Source organism: Cornus florida, unplaced genomic scaffold, assembly GCF_030987335.1.
Source record: "Cornus florida cultivar Cherokee Brave unplaced genomic scaffold, ASM3098733v1 CherokeeBrave_3.0.0_Hap2_Chr06, whole genome shotgun sequence".
Lineage (NCBI taxonomy): Eukaryota > Viridiplantae > Streptophyta > Magnoliopsida > Cornales > Cornaceae > Cornus > Cornus florida.
Window position 1 is genome coordinate 74,002,926 of NW_026775576.1, and position 19,613 is coordinate 74,022,538.

General features: G+C 35.7%; 3 protein-coding genes across 5 annotated transcripts; 2 read left to right on the forward strand and 1 right to left on the reverse strand.

Annotated features, from left to right (window-relative positions):
• Positions 1 to 648: 648 nt before the first annotated feature.
• Positions 649 to 7,719, forward strand: LOC132312067 (telomere repeat-binding protein 2-like). Of its 2 annotated transcripts, none has more exons than XM_059810305.1 (10): positions 649 to 882; positions 2,628 to 2,776; positions 2,872 to 3,706; positions 3,825 to 4,034; positions 4,120 to 4,182; positions 4,287 to 4,366; positions 5,074 to 5,312; positions 5,940 to 6,260; positions 6,449 to 6,512; positions 7,282 to 7,719. In XM_059810305.1, the coding sequence occupies exons 2-10, from the start codon at positions 2,696 to 2,698 to the stop codon at positions 7,483 to 7,485; spliced, it is 2,097 nt and encodes a 698-aa protein (XP_059666288.1). In that variant the 5' UTR covers positions 649 to 882; positions 2,628 to 2,695; the 3' UTR covers positions 7,486 to 7,719. The 2 variants fall into 2 exon arrangements, with proteins under 2 accessions (XP_059666288.1, XP_059666289.1); XM_059810306.1 differs by having other exon boundaries at positions 2,632 to 2,776.
• A 3,167-nt stretch (positions 7,720 to 10,886) lies between these two features.
• Positions 10,887 to 14,713, forward strand: LOC132312068 (uncharacterized). 2 transcript variants are annotated; one of them, XM_059810308.1, is made up of 6 exons: positions 10,887 to 11,072; positions 11,203 to 11,289; positions 11,392 to 11,454; positions 11,569 to 11,670; positions 14,048 to 14,303; positions 14,388 to 14,713. In XM_059810308.1, exons 1-6 carry the CDS (start codon positions 10,989 to 10,991, stop codon positions 14,498 to 14,500), a joined length of 705 nt encoding a protein of 234 aa, XP_059666291.1. In that variant the 5' UTR covers positions 10,887 to 10,988; the 3' UTR covers positions 14,501 to 14,713. The 2 variants fall into 2 exon arrangements, with proteins under 2 accessions (XP_059666291.1, XP_059666290.1); XM_059810307.1 differs by having other exon boundaries at positions 10,894 to 11,072; positions 14,045 to 14,303.
• A 452-nt stretch (positions 14,714 to 15,165) lies between these two features.
• LOC132312069 (protein FIZZY-RELATED 3) lies at positions 15,166 to 18,767 on the reverse strand. The gene is made up of 10 exons (XM_059810309.1): positions 18,070 to 18,767; positions 17,389 to 17,511; positions 17,146 to 17,250; positions 16,850 to 17,029; positions 16,694 to 16,756; positions 16,398 to 16,592; positions 16,107 to 16,208; positions 15,890 to 15,952; positions 15,701 to 15,769; positions 15,166 to 15,580 (listed from the first exon to the last, which is right to left on the reverse strand). Exons 1-10 carry the CDS (start codon positions 18,580 to 18,582, stop codon positions 15,527 to 15,529), a joined length of 1,467 nt encoding a protein of 488 aa, XP_059666292.1. The 5' UTR covers positions 18,583 to 18,767; the 3' UTR covers positions 15,166 to 15,526.
• Between the last annotated feature and the right edge of the window lie 846 nt (positions 18,768 to 19,613).

Here is a 19,613-nt window from a genome sequence, read left to right on the forward strand (position 1 = left end):
TCTTATTTGGTAAGTGAATATCCACTTACCATTGGTAATTAAAAATTACATGTCAATTTATTATTGGTCTACATCATATCACATGTCAATTTATTATTGATCCACATTATTAATGAATATATTATAAATGAGGATCTAAATATTATCCATCGGATATAATATTAAAAAAAAAAAAAAAAACATAACATAACCTCTATTATCTAGAAATGTCTCATCCATCATTCTTCTTTCTCTTCCATTCAATTATTATTATTATTTTTTCATTCCTATCTAATGAAGCATACAAGTACCATAATTTAAAGGAAAATGATAAATACGGCAATGGTTGCATAAATTCTTTATAATATTTTAATTTAAAAATAAATAAAAAAGGAAAGAAAGAAGAAAATGCAAAGACGGAAATGAATTCAAATGAGCTGTCCACGTGGCAAAAGTTTTATCTGAGAGAGAGAGGGGGCGGGAGAGAGAGAGAGAGAGAGAGAGAGAGAGGTGGGGAGGGACTGAAGGGGGGTTAAGGCCTAAGAAGTGGACCAAATCAGAGAGGTTTATGGTTACCTGCAATGGCCTTGACATAAATACCCTTTTACTGGCTGGTCCGGTTCTGTGGCCACAACTATAAGATGATATAGGAGGGGGTTTAACTGTTCAAGCTCTGTGTTTTTTGGGTGGTTTTTAAACATAAATAAAAGGGGTTTTGTCCTTGTCCACCATTCTCCCATTCCATCCCATCCATCTCAGAGAGAGAAAACTCAGAAAGAAAGAAAGAAAATAGAGCAATTCAAATTGTTTTCGTGACGTAATTTCCAATTTTCTCAAACAACTCACCAGCGAATCTGAACCAAAATTTCATCCAATTTCAACTGGAGAGAGATTTTCTTAGAGGTAAGCCGATCGAATTGCTTATTTACGTAAATGATTTTTTTATTTAGTTAATCTGTTTGATCGTCTTCGTTAGGTTCTCGTTCCTGGCATTTGATTTCTTTAAATTTGGCTCGAATTAATTTTTTTGGATGTTTGATCTGATCTTATGCTGGAATTGAAGAAATCGGATTGGAAATGCTTGTTTTTTTAATAAAATTCCACTTGATGATATGGAGATCTGTTCAGATTTCACAAAATTGGAACTGATACGAAATTCTGATTCATTTCTAAATTCATTAGTGTTCAGTGCAGCCAAATAGTCGATTTGGAATTGGATCGGCAGTTCCAAGGTCCTAACCTGTGGCTTGCGTTTAGTTGTGATTCGAGTGTTTATTCTTTGCAAATTATAGATCATTTGTGGTTTTTGGAACTTAGTTCTTTATGAATTCATTGGTTTACACAGCGATGACTTTCGGCTTTATTTTGGAAACGCCGAATTCTGTGAAACGAATACTATTGTCTCAGTTCTTGATTGATTTCCTTGACGGTATTACGATCTCAATTTTTATATACGTAATGATCTGCTCATGGCAGAAAGTTATGAAGAACCCTGGCTTGTGTCTGCAGTTTTCTTGTCATTTCCTTCTACCTCATCATAATTTATGGTTGGGTTGCCCCTAGATCTTTGTGAAAAGAAAGGTGAACACTTGCGATTCTATAACCATTATGGCTCTGAGTTCTCTCTATCATGTAATTGCGAATATTAAAAATGAATCTTAGTTCTAGTTTATCTCCTTGGAAAACATAAGGTCGAAGGTTCAAGTCTTCGTCACAAATAAACATGAATCCCATAATCTTGAAACTTCATTATTTTCACATATCTATAATGCATAAATAAATACTTGTTAGATATAAATACATCGGTTCACGATATCAAATCTTGTTGAGATTAAGTCCAACGTATAGATCCTTTAGCTACGAACTAATCTGCAACTCTTATCAACAGGCAAAGGTGGAAACTGGTTTATCTCTCTTGACCTTTTGCACACATAAAACTTTTACGTGTTATATTATTAATTCCTTTTGCACACATAAAACTTTTACGTGTTATATTATTAATTGTACATCATTATTGATGGAGTATATGCACTTTTATAAAGGCAGAGAGGACCAATTTTCCTTTTAGTAATACAATTCTATTTTCCATTAAAGTAAAGAATAAGAAAGGAAAACGCTTCTCCAATAAATAATTACCAAAAAGGTAATTATAAGTTGACAAAATTATGTGTGTGTGACACTTACAAAAAAACAAAAACTCAGAGCAGCAAATGTTTCCATTTATGAGTTATAATGTCATGGTAATATTGTTTGTATTGACATCTTCAGCAAGTCAGTTAAGGTGACATTAGCACATGGTCTCTATGAGTATTTTTACTTTGAACCATTAATTGTCTTTGTTAAATTCATCTTTGCTCAAATTAGCCGTTCTCTCGTTTGTAAAGATCTTATCTGTGATAGATTCAGAAATTTAGTTTTGAACTTCATCAAATGTGGCAAGTTGTCGTAACCATAGCCTGTATAATATATATATATATATAGTTATTTATTTATGCTATGGTGGTTGAATAACTCGCTACCCATGCTACCCATGTTTCTTTAATCATCAGATCCCCTTGGTGTCTCAGTCTAATAATACGCATTTTGAAGTGATATATGAATCCTATGTTGATGCATCAGTTGTTTTTTTTTTTTTTTTTCTGGTGTAGACAGTGAAGATCTGCAAAGAGTGGTTCATTGCATTTGATGAGCTCTTATTGGCATGTATGCCTGAGATATGGTGTTCAAAAAGAAGTCAGGTTATGGTTTTAATGGCTACAGGGTCCCTGTTATACCAAGAGCTCCCAGATCTGTAAGAGTAAGTTTGATTGTAATTATGGGATTTTCTGGTGATCCCCATTATTTTTATGTTCTGAAGCACTAATATTTATTACTCCTGCTTCTTGGTTTTAGAGGAGGGGTTTGCATAAGAAGGCAGTGGAGGATAGCGAAATATGTGCATTTGAATTACTGGCAGCTGTAGCTGGCAAGTTGTTGCAGGAGAGTGATAGTTCTGCCTCTAGTTATGCAGAGGGAGGAAAAGATCATCTTGGCATTCATAAAGTTGTTGTCAAACATGAACTGGAGGGAGGTAAAGCATTGAGATCAGAGTGCATTGATCAGGGAAGCTGTTCAGAGGGTGTCTTTGCCTCTGGACTTGCAGTTCAAGAACGCAATTCAAAGTCTACACTTAAAGAATATCCACATGCTGGGAGTAATTCTGTTTTAGGACGTGCTTCTCTTATTACAAGTTCTGATTTCTCAAAAAAACTTGGTTGTGATGTGAAGTCCGAAATATGTGAAAGCAAGAATGCAGCCAGTATAGTAGAGGGAGGCTCCCCTCGTTATGGGGAATCATCTGATGGTAACATGGAGAATGGGATTGAGAGACAGCTAGAGGTTGATGGGAAACAGACTGGAGACTTCATTGTGGCTAATACCCGCCGTTCGAAGGATCCAATGGAAATATGTATGAATACTAATGCTTTGGTTAATTCAGATGGTAGTGTACAGTTGCCCTTATACAGGGATTCTCTTCCTAATGCTTCTTTTCCCAAGCATGGGAATAATGTAAAGGTAGGTATTAGAGATGATGACGAAAATTTAGTTGGGTGCAATCAACCTAGCACCAAGATTAGGGCCTTCAGGCCACAATCACGTATAGGTTACCGAAGAATAAGGAAATTGCTGACATCCAAATACTGGAAAGCAGCTCCAAAATTGAAAGATTATGAACTTCCTAATACTGGTAAGTGGAGCTTCTTGGTGTGATTATAGTAATGGTCTTTTAGCGTGTGTTTGTGTATGTATATATTGCAGTATATTTAAACTTTTTGTTACTAAGACGATGATTTTGACATTTTTAGATGGGGGAATGAAGCCCGTTTACCGTAACAGGAAATTCCTTTACTCCCGCAAAAGATGTCAACATGAAGCTCCTTATAAGAGGAGGAAATTGTGTAACTATAACTCTACAGTTGCATATGATAGGGCGGCAAGTAGTGAAAGCATTTCTAATTCACCTGAGAAGGGCATGAAGGCAGCCAAGAAAGGCTCATCTGGAATCTTACATAAAGGTCCTTTATTTCTTTCTATGTTTGGATTAAAGTGTATGGTGTTCTGCAGTTTTCCCAACTTTTCTTTTTTCTTTCTTTTGTGCAGCCAGTGGGGTGTCATCTTCAGTTTTAGGTCATCAAGCATGCTTTCAGTCCAGGGATTCTCATGGTACTAGTCTGTTTTTTTCGATGGAATGATGTACATCTACTCTTTTAGCCCATTCTGTTGTGGCTTCCAAGAGTTTCTTATATGCACTATGTTCCTTTATTCAGTGAAATTCAGCATTAAGTCCTTCAAGGTGCCAGACCTTTATATTGAGGTCCCAGAAACTGCAACTGTTGGTTCACTGAAGGTATGCAATCTTTCTTTGTTCTGTTTTTGGTAAATATGGCACATAGATGCATTAGCTCATGCATCACAACAGGCGTAAAGGTCCTGTATTCGAAGGGCTCTCCTATCAGTTGGCAATATGATTGGCATGTTAAGCTTTGCTGAAGTTCTTTTACTAGTTCTACTATTACAAAACTATCTTCTTCCTTTTTTTTTTTTTTTGTTTGTTTGTTCGTTATATTTTGATTCTCATTTTTACCCTCAACTTGAAGGACTTGACTAACATCCATATCCAACTGTATTGTTCATTATGTTTTACTGCCTTGTCAGCTTTCCAAATAAGGTTGAGATCCACAATTTGATGAGTTCCAGTATAATATGACCATTTGTACATTTGATTCTCATTCTTTTCTCAAAACATGCTATGATGGATTTGCACCATCCATATAATATGGTAAAGGGAATGTTGAAGATTTTAGGAACTGTTTGTTCTACTAATATGGTTTCATCTTTAATGTGAATCGTGATCTTTTTATAACACGGAAATGATGTTGTACAAAACTATATGTTAGTTGGTTCCTTTTTTGTTTGTCCTTCCCTCTTGGTGATGAGGAATATGCCCAAAGTTTACCATGTTGGTAAAGAATTTGATCTGTAATTTTGTTTTGGAGTGAAGAAGATTTTTTTGAGTCTCACTATTTATTGTGATGATATGTGATTTTTCCACAGAGGAAAGTTCTGGAGGCAGTGACTTCCATCCTTGGTGGCGGATTACATGTAGGTGTACTACTTCAAGGGAAGAATGTCAGAGATGACAACCGTACTCTACTACAGACTGGTATTTCTCACAATGACAACCTGGAAACCCTGGGTTTTACATTGGAGCCTAGTTCTGCTCAAACTTTACCTTTGTCTCCTAAAGATCCTCCTTTTTTGCTACCATGTGGAGGACATGAACACTTAACCAGGTGATGCATATGTGCCATAGATAAACTTTTTTCTGTAGTTGTAATTTGTATTTCTTCAGCATCTATGCATCATCAGGACAGAAAATATAATTGTTCCTTCTCAAATCTCTCTCTCTTGTTGCCTTAGTCACATTTCTCATCTTTCCCCCTTTTTTTTTTTTTAAATCTAATTAGTGTTCTCATTTATTATAGTTTATATATATATATATTGACATCTGAAGTTGAAAAATTCTATCTCAGGGAGTTTCTTTTGTTTTTCCTCATTAATACTGTCATTTGTTTTTTGTATTCATTGTATCATCCAAAGGCTTCCATTTTGTGTTTCTCATAAATAAATAATTGATGTAAGTTTAAGAAATATATTAGGTTACTTTCCATAAAGTAAAATGTTAAACTTTTAGTTATAGTGCTAAGAAAGTTATTTTTATTATTTTATTATTTTTTTCTCTATTCCTGTTGGGAGTTGCTGTTGTTTTCTGGAGAAACATAATGTCAGTTGTAACTTCTAATGTAATAGTGATTTTTATTATTTTATTATTTTTTCTCTATTCCTGTTGGGAGTTGCTGTTGTTTTCCGAAGAAACATAATGTCAGTTGTAACTTAATATAATGTTGCTTTATTTCCAGGTCCCCAGGCAGTCCCATTATGGATTCAGATTTCGCTAATGTGTCATTTGATCCACCTCTCGTGACTGATTTGAATAACCATGGTGAGAGTAAGCTTGAATTGGTTCCCTCTCCTGTTGTTGGATTAAAAGACGAAGTAGTGCCAGATTCCAGAGCCTTGGTCTCCATACCCGCTGCAATGAGTGCTGAGGCACTTGCTATGGTTCCCATGAACCAGAAAACTAGACGATCTGAACTTGGGCAGCGGAGGACTAGGAGACCCTTCTCTGTTTCAGAAGTAGAAGCACTGGTTGAAGCTGTTGAGAAACTTGGAACTGGAAGGTGTTCTAATAGACCATCACCTTTTTCTGATCATTATTCCTATTTTACTAATTCCCCTACCCCCAAACTCCAAGAGAAAAGTAGAACTCTCTTCTTTTCTTTTTAATTTTTAATTTTTGTTGTTCAGCAAAGTGAGTTTTCTATGGGTTTAAGAGGAAGGAATCCTGATTATTTTTTTGATTCTGCAGATGGCGCGATGTTAAACTGCGTGCTTTTGATAGTGCGGATCATCGAACTTATGTGGACTTGAAGGTAAGAAATCTATCTGCTATTTTTTTTGTCTTTGTACAACTGAGCAATAATTTAGATAATTAGAGGGGTGCATGTGGCATGCGTGTCAGTGGCAGTTATCTTTAGCAAGAACACACAGGGTAATTGTGAGATTGGGACTGGGAGGTAGAGGTTATTCTTGAGAATTGAAATAGTGACCGGGTATCATCAGCGCACATGAATATATGTGTGCTTCCCTGAAATATGAAGAAATACAGTATATACGATTCCTAAATGTCTACAGAGCTCTAAAATTGATGCTTACCACACCCTTTGTCCCTTCCTATATTTTATTTCCAGAGATGCAATTCATAAGGCAATTCTGTTTTTATAAAGGAAAAACAGAATTGAATTGTTTTGCCACGCTAGAGCATGCAGTGTTGATTGTTTCTGTTAAGCTGGCAGGTTCTTTTTCTTCTTCTTTTTTTGGCCATATTCATGTTTTATTTGTGAACGCTGCTATGTTACGAAGAACCTTACACATTGTTCAACTTCACTTTTGAGTATATTGAGATTTTTCTTTGGGAGGATGACCAATGGACCTGTCACCATACGATGATAAGATTCAACTTTCTTTGAATTTCACTGCTGAGAGAATATACTTTTTAGGTGCAAATTAATAAATTTGCTATCGTATTTCATAAGTGAATCTTGTGCGAATCTGAGTGCTAGCGGGAAAGAGTTACTTGATATTTATCTGAGCATGGTAATAATAGTTAGTCATCACATTTTGGTTTGTGGGTGTATGCAGGATAAATGGAAAACATTGGTTCACACGGCGAGTATCTCCCCCCAACAAAGAAGGGGAGAACCCGTGCCCCAGGAGCTATTGGACAGAGTCTTGTCTGCCCATTCTTACTGGTCTCAACATCAATCCAAGCAACACAACAAACATCAGGGTGAACCTCTTAAAATTTCTTCGGAGGCCCCGATGGGGGGAATAGATGGAGTTTGAAAGAGGTATCTAATTGTTATGAATATGATGTAAAAAAATTGTGACAGGAACAAAGAAAAAGGAAGTGTAAAGTCAATAATTTCCATGTAGTATTCTCACACTCGCTGGGAAAGAAATTTCTCACTCACAATGATTCATTGCCAGCTCTCTCCTTGTGGAGACACTGGCACTTGTAAATTGATTCGACGGAATAAGAGCATTCTAACAGAATCTGTAGGTGTTATGTTGATTTAATTGATTCCATTCTTTTACCGTTTGTTGAAACTTTGAGAATAGAAGAACCGAAAAAAGGAAAATGAAGAATTGAATGGTACTATGTACATTTATTGTATTTTGATTAAAGCATTTCTTTTGTTTGGAATTTTATATGTTGTTGGTGGTGTTGCTCTTGTTCTTGTTAGTGTTGTTGCTGCTGCTGTTGTTCTTGGTAATCATATTTTGTGAATTTACGTGGACGATTCATGCAAAAAGTGTACATTTCACATAGAAGGCAGTAAGAAACCTCTTAGCCCTCAAGTAAATATTAATTACTGCAGATGCCTTATGTGATGGTGCATAACAGAGTAATGAGGGTGCCATTTTATTAGAGTCTGCTAACTACTCAAACCATTTGAATCAAACTTTAGCGCCTTAAGGTCAACAATTTCGTTTTTATAACAAAAAATCATCTAGTAGTAACAGATTCAGGGCTTGCATGGGGTGGTAGTTATTGCATTTGAATCACATTAATTTGAGTGATGATATTCAGAAGGACTCATGCATTGGAGACGCCCAATTAGGTCACATAACGGATGGAGAGCCGTGGACCCTATTTCCGTTCAAACTTTTCGTCGGTAAAATCATTATCAGATGTTTGTAAAACACAAATCACCATTGTTTTTTTGTAAACAAATTTCAGATTTGAACATAATATAAAGAATGGTGGAGGGTGGCAGTGACTCAGTGAAGTCATTATAGTCTTTAATTAATCAGAAGTTGGCGGTGTGATCCGTTTGGCTGTCACCATGTTGCACCATGTGATGCGGTTGTTAACTCTGCTGTCTGATGCGTGAAAAAACAGCCACATGAATGATTTTGCTTTGGTTTCTGTGATTTTGCGTTTATAGCAGACAATGTCAAATGACCTCTTCATCCTCTTTACTTTATTTTATTGAAAATGTTTAGTAGTAGACACAGGACTGCACGTTAAAGACATAAAATCATGTCAACTATGATCATGAATACTTTAGCCTCTCCTTAGAAGATATATATATATATATAGCCTAACGTAAAAGAAATGTGTGCCAAGTTACCAACCAAGAGACCCGAGCACAATTGGGTCACCAACCTTTCCGTTCATCAGACACCTCCAAAAACCCTCATGACATAAGGGATGCCTTTCCCTTGATTTTAGTATGATTTGTGGTTATGGATGTCGTATTGAGTTCTGGGGGGAGCATCTCTTTTCCAAATTCGTCCCACAAATAAAAAATTGTTTTTAAATCCGCATCGACTCTGATATGAGTTAAAGGCGGCCAATATACCAAATTTTTTTTTTTTTTTTTAATTTATTTTTAAAGAAAAGAAAAAAGAAAAACAATTAAAACTTGAACAAATTCAAAGATAAATTTTGTATAGTTTAAGTATTGACAAATACTTAACAATCATAATACCACAAAATTGTTACAATTTAAAATTATAATAAAAGAATACTTATTATTAATCTTGGTGTGTTCGGAGCTTGGTGGCTTTCAAATTATCTTTCCAAATCCACCCTTAACCATATTAATTTGATTTAGCTAGGTTGATTGGGTCACCATACATTTTAAGTAAGAGTAAATATGTAACTTCACTCCCATCAATTTTGGAATTCAAAACGTATGTATATTTTGACCAAAGTTTAATATGAGAGTGAAAGTTGCAAACCTCTAGAAATTTTGAGAGTTATTTATCCTAGAAAATATGAAAAACAAAAAGTAATAGATTAGTTTGAGTGCTCAATGCATCTTACCAAGTCCTTTTAATAACTGAAATGACAAAATTATTTTTCAGAGAGTGGAGTGTTACTATACGTGTTCTAATTATCATGCCGTGTGAATGTGTAATTTATATTATTTTGGGTAAAGTATAAAATAAATTTCTGAGCTATGTTTAAATTTACAAATAACTCCTTTAAAATTTTTTTTGTGCATAAAACTCTTTAAATTATCATATTTAGTTGCAAAATGTCCCATTGTCTTGACTAGTTTTATTAAAAGACCATAGTATCATTTCTTATTAAATTACACTTTATTTATTTTTCTTGTTGAAATAAATTATGAAAAAAAAATCATACTAATTTGATAAAATATTCTCCATTAAATTTGCATAATTTTGCCTATAATTTTTAAATTAATTATTTAAACAAAAATCTTAAGTAGAAAATTTTGAAATAATTTAAGTAATTTATTAATTTTTCATGAATATATTGCATAAAAAAGAATATATTTTTTATTTTCGTAATTTATTCAATTTTCATGAATATTGTATGAAAAAGAATGTATTTTTTTAAGTGTGTATAATAAGTTAATCATTTTAGAAAATGGTAGCTACTAATCTATTTATTGTTTTTCATTTTTTGATAAATTGATACTAATTGTAAAATTAAGGTAAATGGTATAATTAATTTTTGAATAAGAGAAACTATAATAAAAAATAATTTAATAAGAAATGAAAATTGTGGGGGTTCTTGAATATGAGTCAATATTATAAATAACAGAGGGTGATATCTAAATACAAGATACAATGGAGCATCAACCAAAAAAATCTCTTTGGGTTTGTGCGCCTAGGCTCATATTTATAGTTACAGGCCTTTACATGAGTTCTGAAGTCTCTCGAGACTTTTCTCAGGGTAGCCATTATGACCCTACAGGCTTTAATAAGGATAATTTGGTGCTTTGGTTCGAGGATAGGTACCATTACATTAAATGCATATCTTTTTGAAGGCGGCGGTAGCTGATATTCATTAATGTAATTAGCAGCATTGCAGTCGAGGCACGTGGGCTCATCATTCTTTTGTTTGTCTAGGCATTTAGTATCCTTAGTGATACCGGACTCGAGCCAGGCCTAGTGACATGGGGTGTGCTATGTAGCCTTGCGGGCTAAATTCCTTACAACAATTTTGATAAGTAAAGGTAAAATAATCTCTTTGTAATTGATTTGTTCTTAATTATAATAAATTAATAGTTGGGGGGTTATTTACAAAAAAGAAAAAGAAAAAAAAAAGGAAAAAGAAAAAATGGTAATAGTTCACTCTGCCCTAGTATTTATTTTATTTTATTTTTTTAATTTTTAAAAAGGAAGTGAATTGGAATTGAAAAAACTTTGGTGAATATTATATCTTTAAAAACATTTCATTTTCCTAAAACCATTTTTTTTTTTTCAATTTTACTGTGATTGTTTTCTATATTGAGGAAAAAACAAAACCCTTTTCGAAGTCGAAATTGCAGTAGGGTTTTGGCAGCGGAGAAGAAGAGGAGGAGGGGATGAGTGGGTCAGGAATAGGATCACCCGATTTCTTCTACAGAGAAGCTCAGCGCCTGGGTTATGTTGCTCGCTCTGCCTTCAAGGTCTTCTCTTCTTCCCCATTTCCTTTCCACCTTCTATATATGTTTTCCCCTCATTTTTCTTCACAGCACACATACATACACACACATATGAGAGCGACATGTCTTTAAATATTCTTTTTGGCAAGTTCAGCTGCTACAGATGCAGAAGCAATACAAATTGATAACATCTGGTTCCTCCATTCTCGACCTTGGTTGTGCTCCTGGTGCCTGGCTTCAGGCATTTTTTCTCTCTCTAAAATTGTTTGATGTATTTTGAGGGATTTATCTTGTTTGGTTGGTTTCATGAGATTCATGGAAATGTTGTACAACTTCACTACAGGTAGCTTGTCAGAGCTTGGGTCCATTGAAAAATGGCGGGGTGGTTGTGGGCATTGATCAAAAGGTGATCTTTTTACTAATCTCAGTTATAGATTGCATACAAACATGTTAAAGTTTGATTATTTAGAACAATAATTCCTGGGTTGTTTTTGAAATTTTGTGTGGATGTGCAGAACAGAAGGTGAAGGTTCCTTCTATGCACTGTGATGCTAGGGTTAAAACTGTTTGTGCTGATGTTATGAACCTTCCCAAAGACCAAGTCAGGTTACTCTCTCCTCAGGTATGATATCAATACATATATGTTGAGCAAATTCATGCACTTGGTTTTCAATGTTCACTTGAGGGCCTATTTGGTTGTCCCCTTGAAATTTGGATTGAACTGTGCATTTTTTACATAGCACTTGAACGAAGAGATTTTTGTAATCTTGTAGAGGACTAACAAAGAAAATGGAGATTCAATCATTTCTCTGGGTAATCTGCACATTTTACGGTTTCTTGGAATGACAGACAAAGTTCGATATTTTTAATATATTATATTTATAAGTTTATTGCCAATTTCCTAAATTGCTCCATTCAAATGATAGATTTTTACTTTCAAATTCTATGCAAAAAGTGAACGACACATTCAAATTCAAGGGAATGCCCAAACAGCCCCTTAATTGTTGAATTTGCTATATCTTTTGAATTTTGATGATTATTTATTCTTTGTAAGAATTAATTTCCCAGTAATATGGTGTAGTGATCTCTTGGTACTTTTGAGTTTTGATCCACTACTTTACTTCTAGTACTATATCACATTTATGAATGATGAGTATGTATACTATTTTGAGTATCTGGGTAAACAATCATGCAAATCCAAACGGATTATTTGAAAAGGCATTATTGGCGCTTAATTGACAGTAATAAGATGTAGTGAACACACAAAGGTGCACCTATTATACCTTGGGTAGCATAATTCGCAATATCGAACCTTGTTTATCCTACTTTACATGTCATCTCAATAAAAATGATCCTTACGCATACAGGTACATATAGTGGTATTATTGAAAGGGCTTCTTCAAGTTTAACTTTTACCCCTTAGTGATGGGAAAACAAACAAATTTCGTAGCATACTTCCATCTGTGTCATATGCTCTAAAAACCCTGCTCGCTTCTTCGTTCTGATATATTGAATTTTTATCATTTACTTGATAGACCAATACATTAACTTCTTCTTCATCTCCTCCCTCCTCATAAGTTTGTTGCCTGCAGCTTACAGTTATGTTTTAGACTTATAAGAATTAGATTTAAATTTCATAGACCAGATTTAACTCTAGAACAAGTTGAACAACTGATTAGTTGCGACATCATTCTCAACTTCTGCTTTTGTTTACTGAGGTTTTAATTCTGGTCTTTTGAGGAATCTTATGATCTTCAACCTTGCCAGTCAACTTGACTCGGGATCATAAAATTACATTCTTTGTTTTCTGAATTGATACATCTAGATACACTTGGATGCAAAGGTAAAGAATCTCCAAATATTTTCAAACACACCGCTTCCCAATGCAACCCCATGCCACACACCTTGGAAAATCCTCTGATCACAAGAGTCATAACCATACAACTGATACAATTGTCCAAGACCTTTACAAAGGGACAGTTGCTTCAAGTTCGCGGCCTGAGTAAAACTCATATAATCCACAAGTCCACAAGTATGCTTCCTGTGGAATATTTATCTCATTGATTCTTGTTGGGTAATATGCTGAAGGTCAATCTTGACATTGTCCCTAAGGTTAATGAGTTTACTCAACCACATGTTCAGGAAGTTTGAAATCGTGAGGCCTCCCCACGCACATTTGTTTGCTTTAATATTTAAGAAGTTCAATGATGTCTAGAAACTCCATATGGTCACATATAAGTTCAGATAGTTGGATTGCAGGGGAAGGCTTCCTATCTTTTAAATGCTTGGCGCACTAGCATTTTTACATTAGAAGTTTCTGTATATTCCATCTTGATAAGGATTATAGAATTACACTAACCACAGAAGAAAATTCCTTGAGTAATGTTTTTATAACATTCAGTGTGGAAGGATTGAGTAGTTTATATGGATGAACCTGGCTAACGTTTTTGTTGGGGAGGTTTATATTTCCATAGTAATAAGAGAGTAAAGAAGCACTGTTTGTTATCTCTTTTGGTTCTTCAGTGAAGCAGCATCCATCAATTATTGTATTGACTCATTTCCCTAATAAAACTGGGTTGGTTCGGGGAGGTTTATATTTCCATAGAGTAATAAGAGAGTTAAGAAGCACAGTTCGTTAGCTCTTTTGGTTCTTCAATGAACAGCATCCATCAATTATTGTATTGACTCATTTCCCTAATAAAACTGGGTTGGTTCTAAATTCACTGAAATGGTTCCTCACTGAACACTTGGGAATTGTTAAAGCAGTGGAATCTCAGCTTTGAGGAAATGCTCATATGGATGACATTTGCTTTTGATAGACTTGATTTCTTGTAATAAGCTGGTTGGGAACTGAAATATTATTGTCATAAATTCTCGTCTTCGGAACTCAACTTTAGTTTATCCAAGGGAAAACTAGACTTGGCATCTCTCTCTCTCTCTCTATCAAGTAGAGATCTAATATGATCTAATATGGTCTTGTTTTACTTATTTGGTAGAAGAAGGGATTTTCTGTTATACTCTCGGATATGTGCCCCCTTGTTTCTGGAATCACAACTAAAGATGCAGCTTTATCAGCTGAGTTGGGGATGCGAGCACTTGACTTAGCTGTTGGAGGGGCTGCATTAGCTCAATCTAATGATAATATTCAATTGGAGGAGCAATCAGATAGCCCCAGTCCTGGACAGGATGATAATGGTATCCTGCGACCCGGTGGCCACCTTGTCATTAAGCTTTTAGAAAGTGAAGATGTGCAAGGTAGGTATTGTTCTACGGAGCAGATAATATTTCTTTCTTGCTGAGTTTCTATGTGCTTTATGACCCTTTTTGTTTTTTCTACAGAATTCAGCCGGATATGCAAACCACTTTTTAGAAAGGCATCGTGGTTGAGGCCTAAAGCTACGAGATCTTCCTCCAGAGAAATTTACTTGATCTGTCAAGGTTTGCGGCAGTGAGTTGTAAGAATGGACTTATGTTCTGATGGCCGGTGACTGGAATTTAGCAACCAGAGAACCACATTAAGAAGTAATATATTTTGTAACTTGAGTAAATTGATCCTGCTTGTTGGATGGGTGCAACGGGGATTTAATTCCCGCACTTCTGTTGCTCAAACCATGAACAAAAATATTTGCAAGAATCTTCCTTAATGGCTTGATTATGTTACCCAAGTATTTTAATTGATTTGCATACCTGACTAATTCTTCTTGTGTTCCAAAAGAAAATTACCATTGTTTTAGAAGGATTATATAATTTTTCCAGAACATAGTCATGCGCTCAAGCCATTTCCATAAAGACAGCAGATTGAAAAACATAGAACCAAATCTGCCAAGCAAGATCGAATTATGAAACCCCATTCCCCCTAAGGTTCAAGCTCCATATGATCAACGACTTTGCCCGAACTATGAACCCCATTCCCCCCCAAGGTTCAAGCTCCATATGATGAAAAACGACTCATAGCTTTCTGTCATGGTCAATGCTACCAACGCGATACAACAGAAAGGTCAAACCTCGCCAGTTTAAGGAGACCTTGTTCTCAAGAAGATTCTTGCTTGCATGTCAAGATGAAGCAAAGGGGCAAGTCCCTTTACATACACGTTTTACTTCAATAGAGAAGACTTCATGGCACAAACAAACACACAGAAAAATATAATTGCATTGATGTAAGGAGCTCTACAATTTTGAAGACTTGATCGCAACAAACAAAACATTATTTTTTTTTTTTTTAAAAATCAAATTTTAAGAGGGGGAGAAAAAGAAGACAACAGACTTTACAAGTTCTGTATATAAATAAAACCCTTTGAAAAATTGCTACTGCACAGAAATATCTGCGAGGAAAAAGAAGACAAAAAAGACTCTACAAGTTCTTAACTGTGGTGTGAATAAAAACCACTTTAATTATCTGCACCTCTCCATTCACTTTGAATTGATTCTGAAATATAGCATCTCCATTTACAAGATAATTTAGCTATGCACAGAACATGCTATCGGATGTGAGTTCTTCCTAAAGACCAAAGTCCCGAGTCCTTGACTGGTGCCTGAAATGAAAAGGAAGATCAAGGACAATTCTGTTGGGAGGGTGGTAGTCAAAAAAGATTCCAGTGGGACTTCAATTTGATCAAGATAACAATTTTCATCGAATATATGGCTTCACTTACCGGTGTTTTGATGGATGGAAAGACATTCCAAAACCGCAGTGTCTCATCCCCTGCCCCAGTTACTATTGTCTGCAGAAACAATTTCAGATGGACGATTAATTTCTTGTACACTGTAACTTTCATACCCATGGAAAAAGGAACTCTTCCAAGTTCCAACACATGCTTGGATAGAAGGATGCGAAGCCATACCTGACCATCAGGTGACATGGCAAGATAGAGTACCCGTAAACTATGGCCAGTGAGAGTTGCAACCTGTCAAAGATCAAACCAAAGGTAAACATACACAGTCGACCATATGACTAGAGAATTGCAAACATCTGAAGAACAAGATTTGGTACCTAAAATCCAAATGTGCACAAAAACATAAGCATAGCAAATAATTTATTAATGGGCTAAAACCTAGTACCTTTGCCATTGAAGGATATTTCCACACCATAATTTGATTCTGTGAATATCCATGAGTGCTAACAAGCTCATTCACATTCTTGCTCCATGCTAGATTGCACACCTGCGGGGTGAAAGAATGAGTTTGGTGATAATGTGGCATCTAATTAGCATAATCTTTGACAAGATTCATGCTTTTTCACTGTGCACTTAAACAAATGGAAACATGCTTTGGGAAAAAATTTGATAGAACTTATTTGCTACTAAAACCAGTTGGTAAATAAATGTATTATGAAAAGTTAAAATGAGAAACCTGGCTTCCAGTGTCGACACTGTTTATTTGATTTCCGTTTGTAGTATTCCAGAAGCGAATGCACCGATCAGCTGTTCCACCTCCAGATGCAAGAATGCCACTTTGATGGGGTGACCAAGCAATGGCCTTTACGGCAGCTGTATGCTCTGTCAGTTTTAAGATTGGTGTCTGAGCACTCTGATTCCAGACCAAAAGCTGTTCATCACAATATGACAAACAACTGAGTTAGTGTTCTTTTTTGTCTAACGGCAGATTTGGTATAGGCAGATTATTTAATGTTATTGATGAATATGTACCTGATTATCATTCCCACCCGATGCAAGTTCCCTGTCATCATGAGACCATTTCAGCCCACATACCTGAGGGATTTAAAGCAAGGTCAATGTCCGAAGAGTAATATAAGTTTATACATTTTGGATTTTACACCATACGAGATTCACTGTAGGATTTACCTCTGATTTGTGACCAACAAGCTTGCTAACGAAGTCATTTGAGACACGAAGATCGTGCTGAAGTATGTTGCGGTCTCTGCTTCCAGAAGATAATATGCGTGAACTCCATGCCAAGACCCCAGTTCTTGTTTGATGTCCGCCCATAGTTCGGATCCTTTTGCACTGAGTCCCATCCCAAACCTAACAGGACATAAAATGTTTGGTGAATTGAAGTTCATTGTAGCCACATTATGAAAGTAAACATTGGCAACAATGTAAACATGACTGTTTACTTCACATCAAAGGCAACAAACTACCTGAACTTCACCAAGATTTGTTCCAATTGATATGTAAGAGCCCTCCCTGGTCCATTGGACTGAGCACACACCATCACCAGGCCCCAAGTCACATAACTTTGTTACCTGAGAAAAAAAATGAAAATGTCAAACCACATTCTCCTTTTCTTTTTAAATTCATTTACTTTGGAAACACAGTTAAGAGAAAGTCAAAATTTGTGAATGTTCCAAATGTTGTGAGTCCAGTAATAAATATCATCTTACTTTGCTAGTTGATGCAGTCCATAAATAAACACATGTGCCCAATCCAACAGCTAGGACGTTCTGCGATGACCAGTCCACAAGGTTCAGGTAGAAATCATCTTGAAGTGATGGTGCATCTAGAACCTGCAATTATTTAACTTTTAATCAGAACATTTTTCCAATTTTAAGTTTGTAACTGTATATTTTTTATGACATCCATTTTTATTTTTTGTCAATTTATACTGAGAAATATTGTTCATTTGGGTCAAGTTTCTATGATTTTTCTTTTATTTTTTAGTTCAGTTACATGTATATAATTCCCTACAGAACTACCGCACATATATCAACAACAAAATCCAGCTTGATCATTTGGCCTAAGAAGCAAGACTCCATTTTGTTTCAGAGAAATGTAGGAAAAACAAGGAAATTGAAATCTTCACTCAATTGAACCTACTATAGTTTGATTAGAAAAATGAAATCTTCACTTAATTGAACCTACTATAGTTTTATATTACACACATTGAGACATACATTTTGATGGCTTACCACAACTACATTTCTCTTAGCTCAAGCGACTCTTTCATTCTTTAGAATCAAAAGCAACAGTACCACATAAATTTCAAGACACTGTTTTATTTTTCTCAAATTTCTCAGCAACCAAACACATCCAAATAAACAGTAAGAGCCAGAGCTTATGAGAACCTTATGGGGTGTCTTAGGCACCTTCCGCGGTGGCTTTGGCGGCGTTGAAATCTCGCAAGAGGACCCACTATCCTGCCCCAAGATCGACGGCGAGTACGGCGAATTCGGCCCCGAACTGTCCGTCTTGAACCGCAACATATTCTTGCTGGGAGTCATCGGCGAACCCACCTGACCTGCAGGAGAAAAACACCCAAAATCAGACCCGAAAAGCTCCGATTTCAACAACCTCGAATACGCGTCGTTCCCTCCTTCTTTCACCGGCGACCCCTTTTCGATGAGACCGAATGTGTGGAGCCGTGACGACGACCGGCACGGTATGAACCTGTCGCTGCAATTCCCCGACTTCGACGGCGATGACAGGTTCGATATCGTCCGAGGAGACATCGTCCTGGGTGATTGGAGATTCGATACGGTCCGAAACGAAGAACCCGAAGAGGGTTCGAGGCGTAGTGAGGATTGGGACATTCCAGCTGGGAGATTAATCCCGCTTTTTCGTCTCTGGTTCGAATCCATTTTCTGGGATTTCTTTGATTTTTCCAATTCTTCTGAGTTCTTAGATCTTAGAGGAGATGAATTGGTAATGGAGATAGAAAAGGCCTCTTTGTTCAAGCAAAGAGGGCTTTTCTAGGGTTTTTGGGAGGGACACTGTGTGCAGAGAATGGGGTCACCAACGGTCAGTTTGGTGTGGGCTTATGGAACGCTCTTCTTGTTTGGAAAGGAGAAAATGGGATTGGTTTTTGAACTTTTATTTAGGTCTAATCTTCCAACGGTCAATTTCGTAGATGAAGCTCACGTGAGCTCTCCAAAGTAGCCGTTGGCTTGTAGTCCTATGGTTTCGCCCACTGTACATTACTTTAGTAGGTATGCTAATTTTTGCACTTTTAAAACAAATGCACATATAATAATAATGTTAATTCATTAAATTTGTTTAATTAATTATGTTGTGTTGGTATTTTGAAGTTCAACTCAATTAAATTTGTTTAATTAATCGTGTAATGATTGTATCAGCTTAACCTAGTTAATTGTAACCTATTTTAACTTAATTACAATGGGCATTTCTATCATGTCAATATATATTCAATATGAATATGGTATTTGGCTTTTTTTAATTGTATTGTCCAAATTAATTTCATTTTGAATTAAATCATCTATTATCTCACATTTTCCATCATATTTACATTTTATAGTTAATAAAAGACTTATACGATTCACTTGTATTAAATAGGTTAAATAGATTATTGTCAATACATTACCCCGTTATTAGATGGACATAATGATAATTGTGTGTTACTTTTTTAATAAACCATTCATGTTCAAACTGACCTATTTAGTAAAATACTCATAGATCAAGATACGATTATGAATCGTCACACAACTGCTACCCCAAATGTATTATAGGCATATACATTATATATATAGAATATCTATACATAAGTTAGACATGTAAACAACATGAGTATAATTTCAACAACCCTCATAGCCTAATGCCGCCACATGGGAGTAGATATTGGTTGAGCTAGGTTTTGGGGTTCAATTGTCCACCC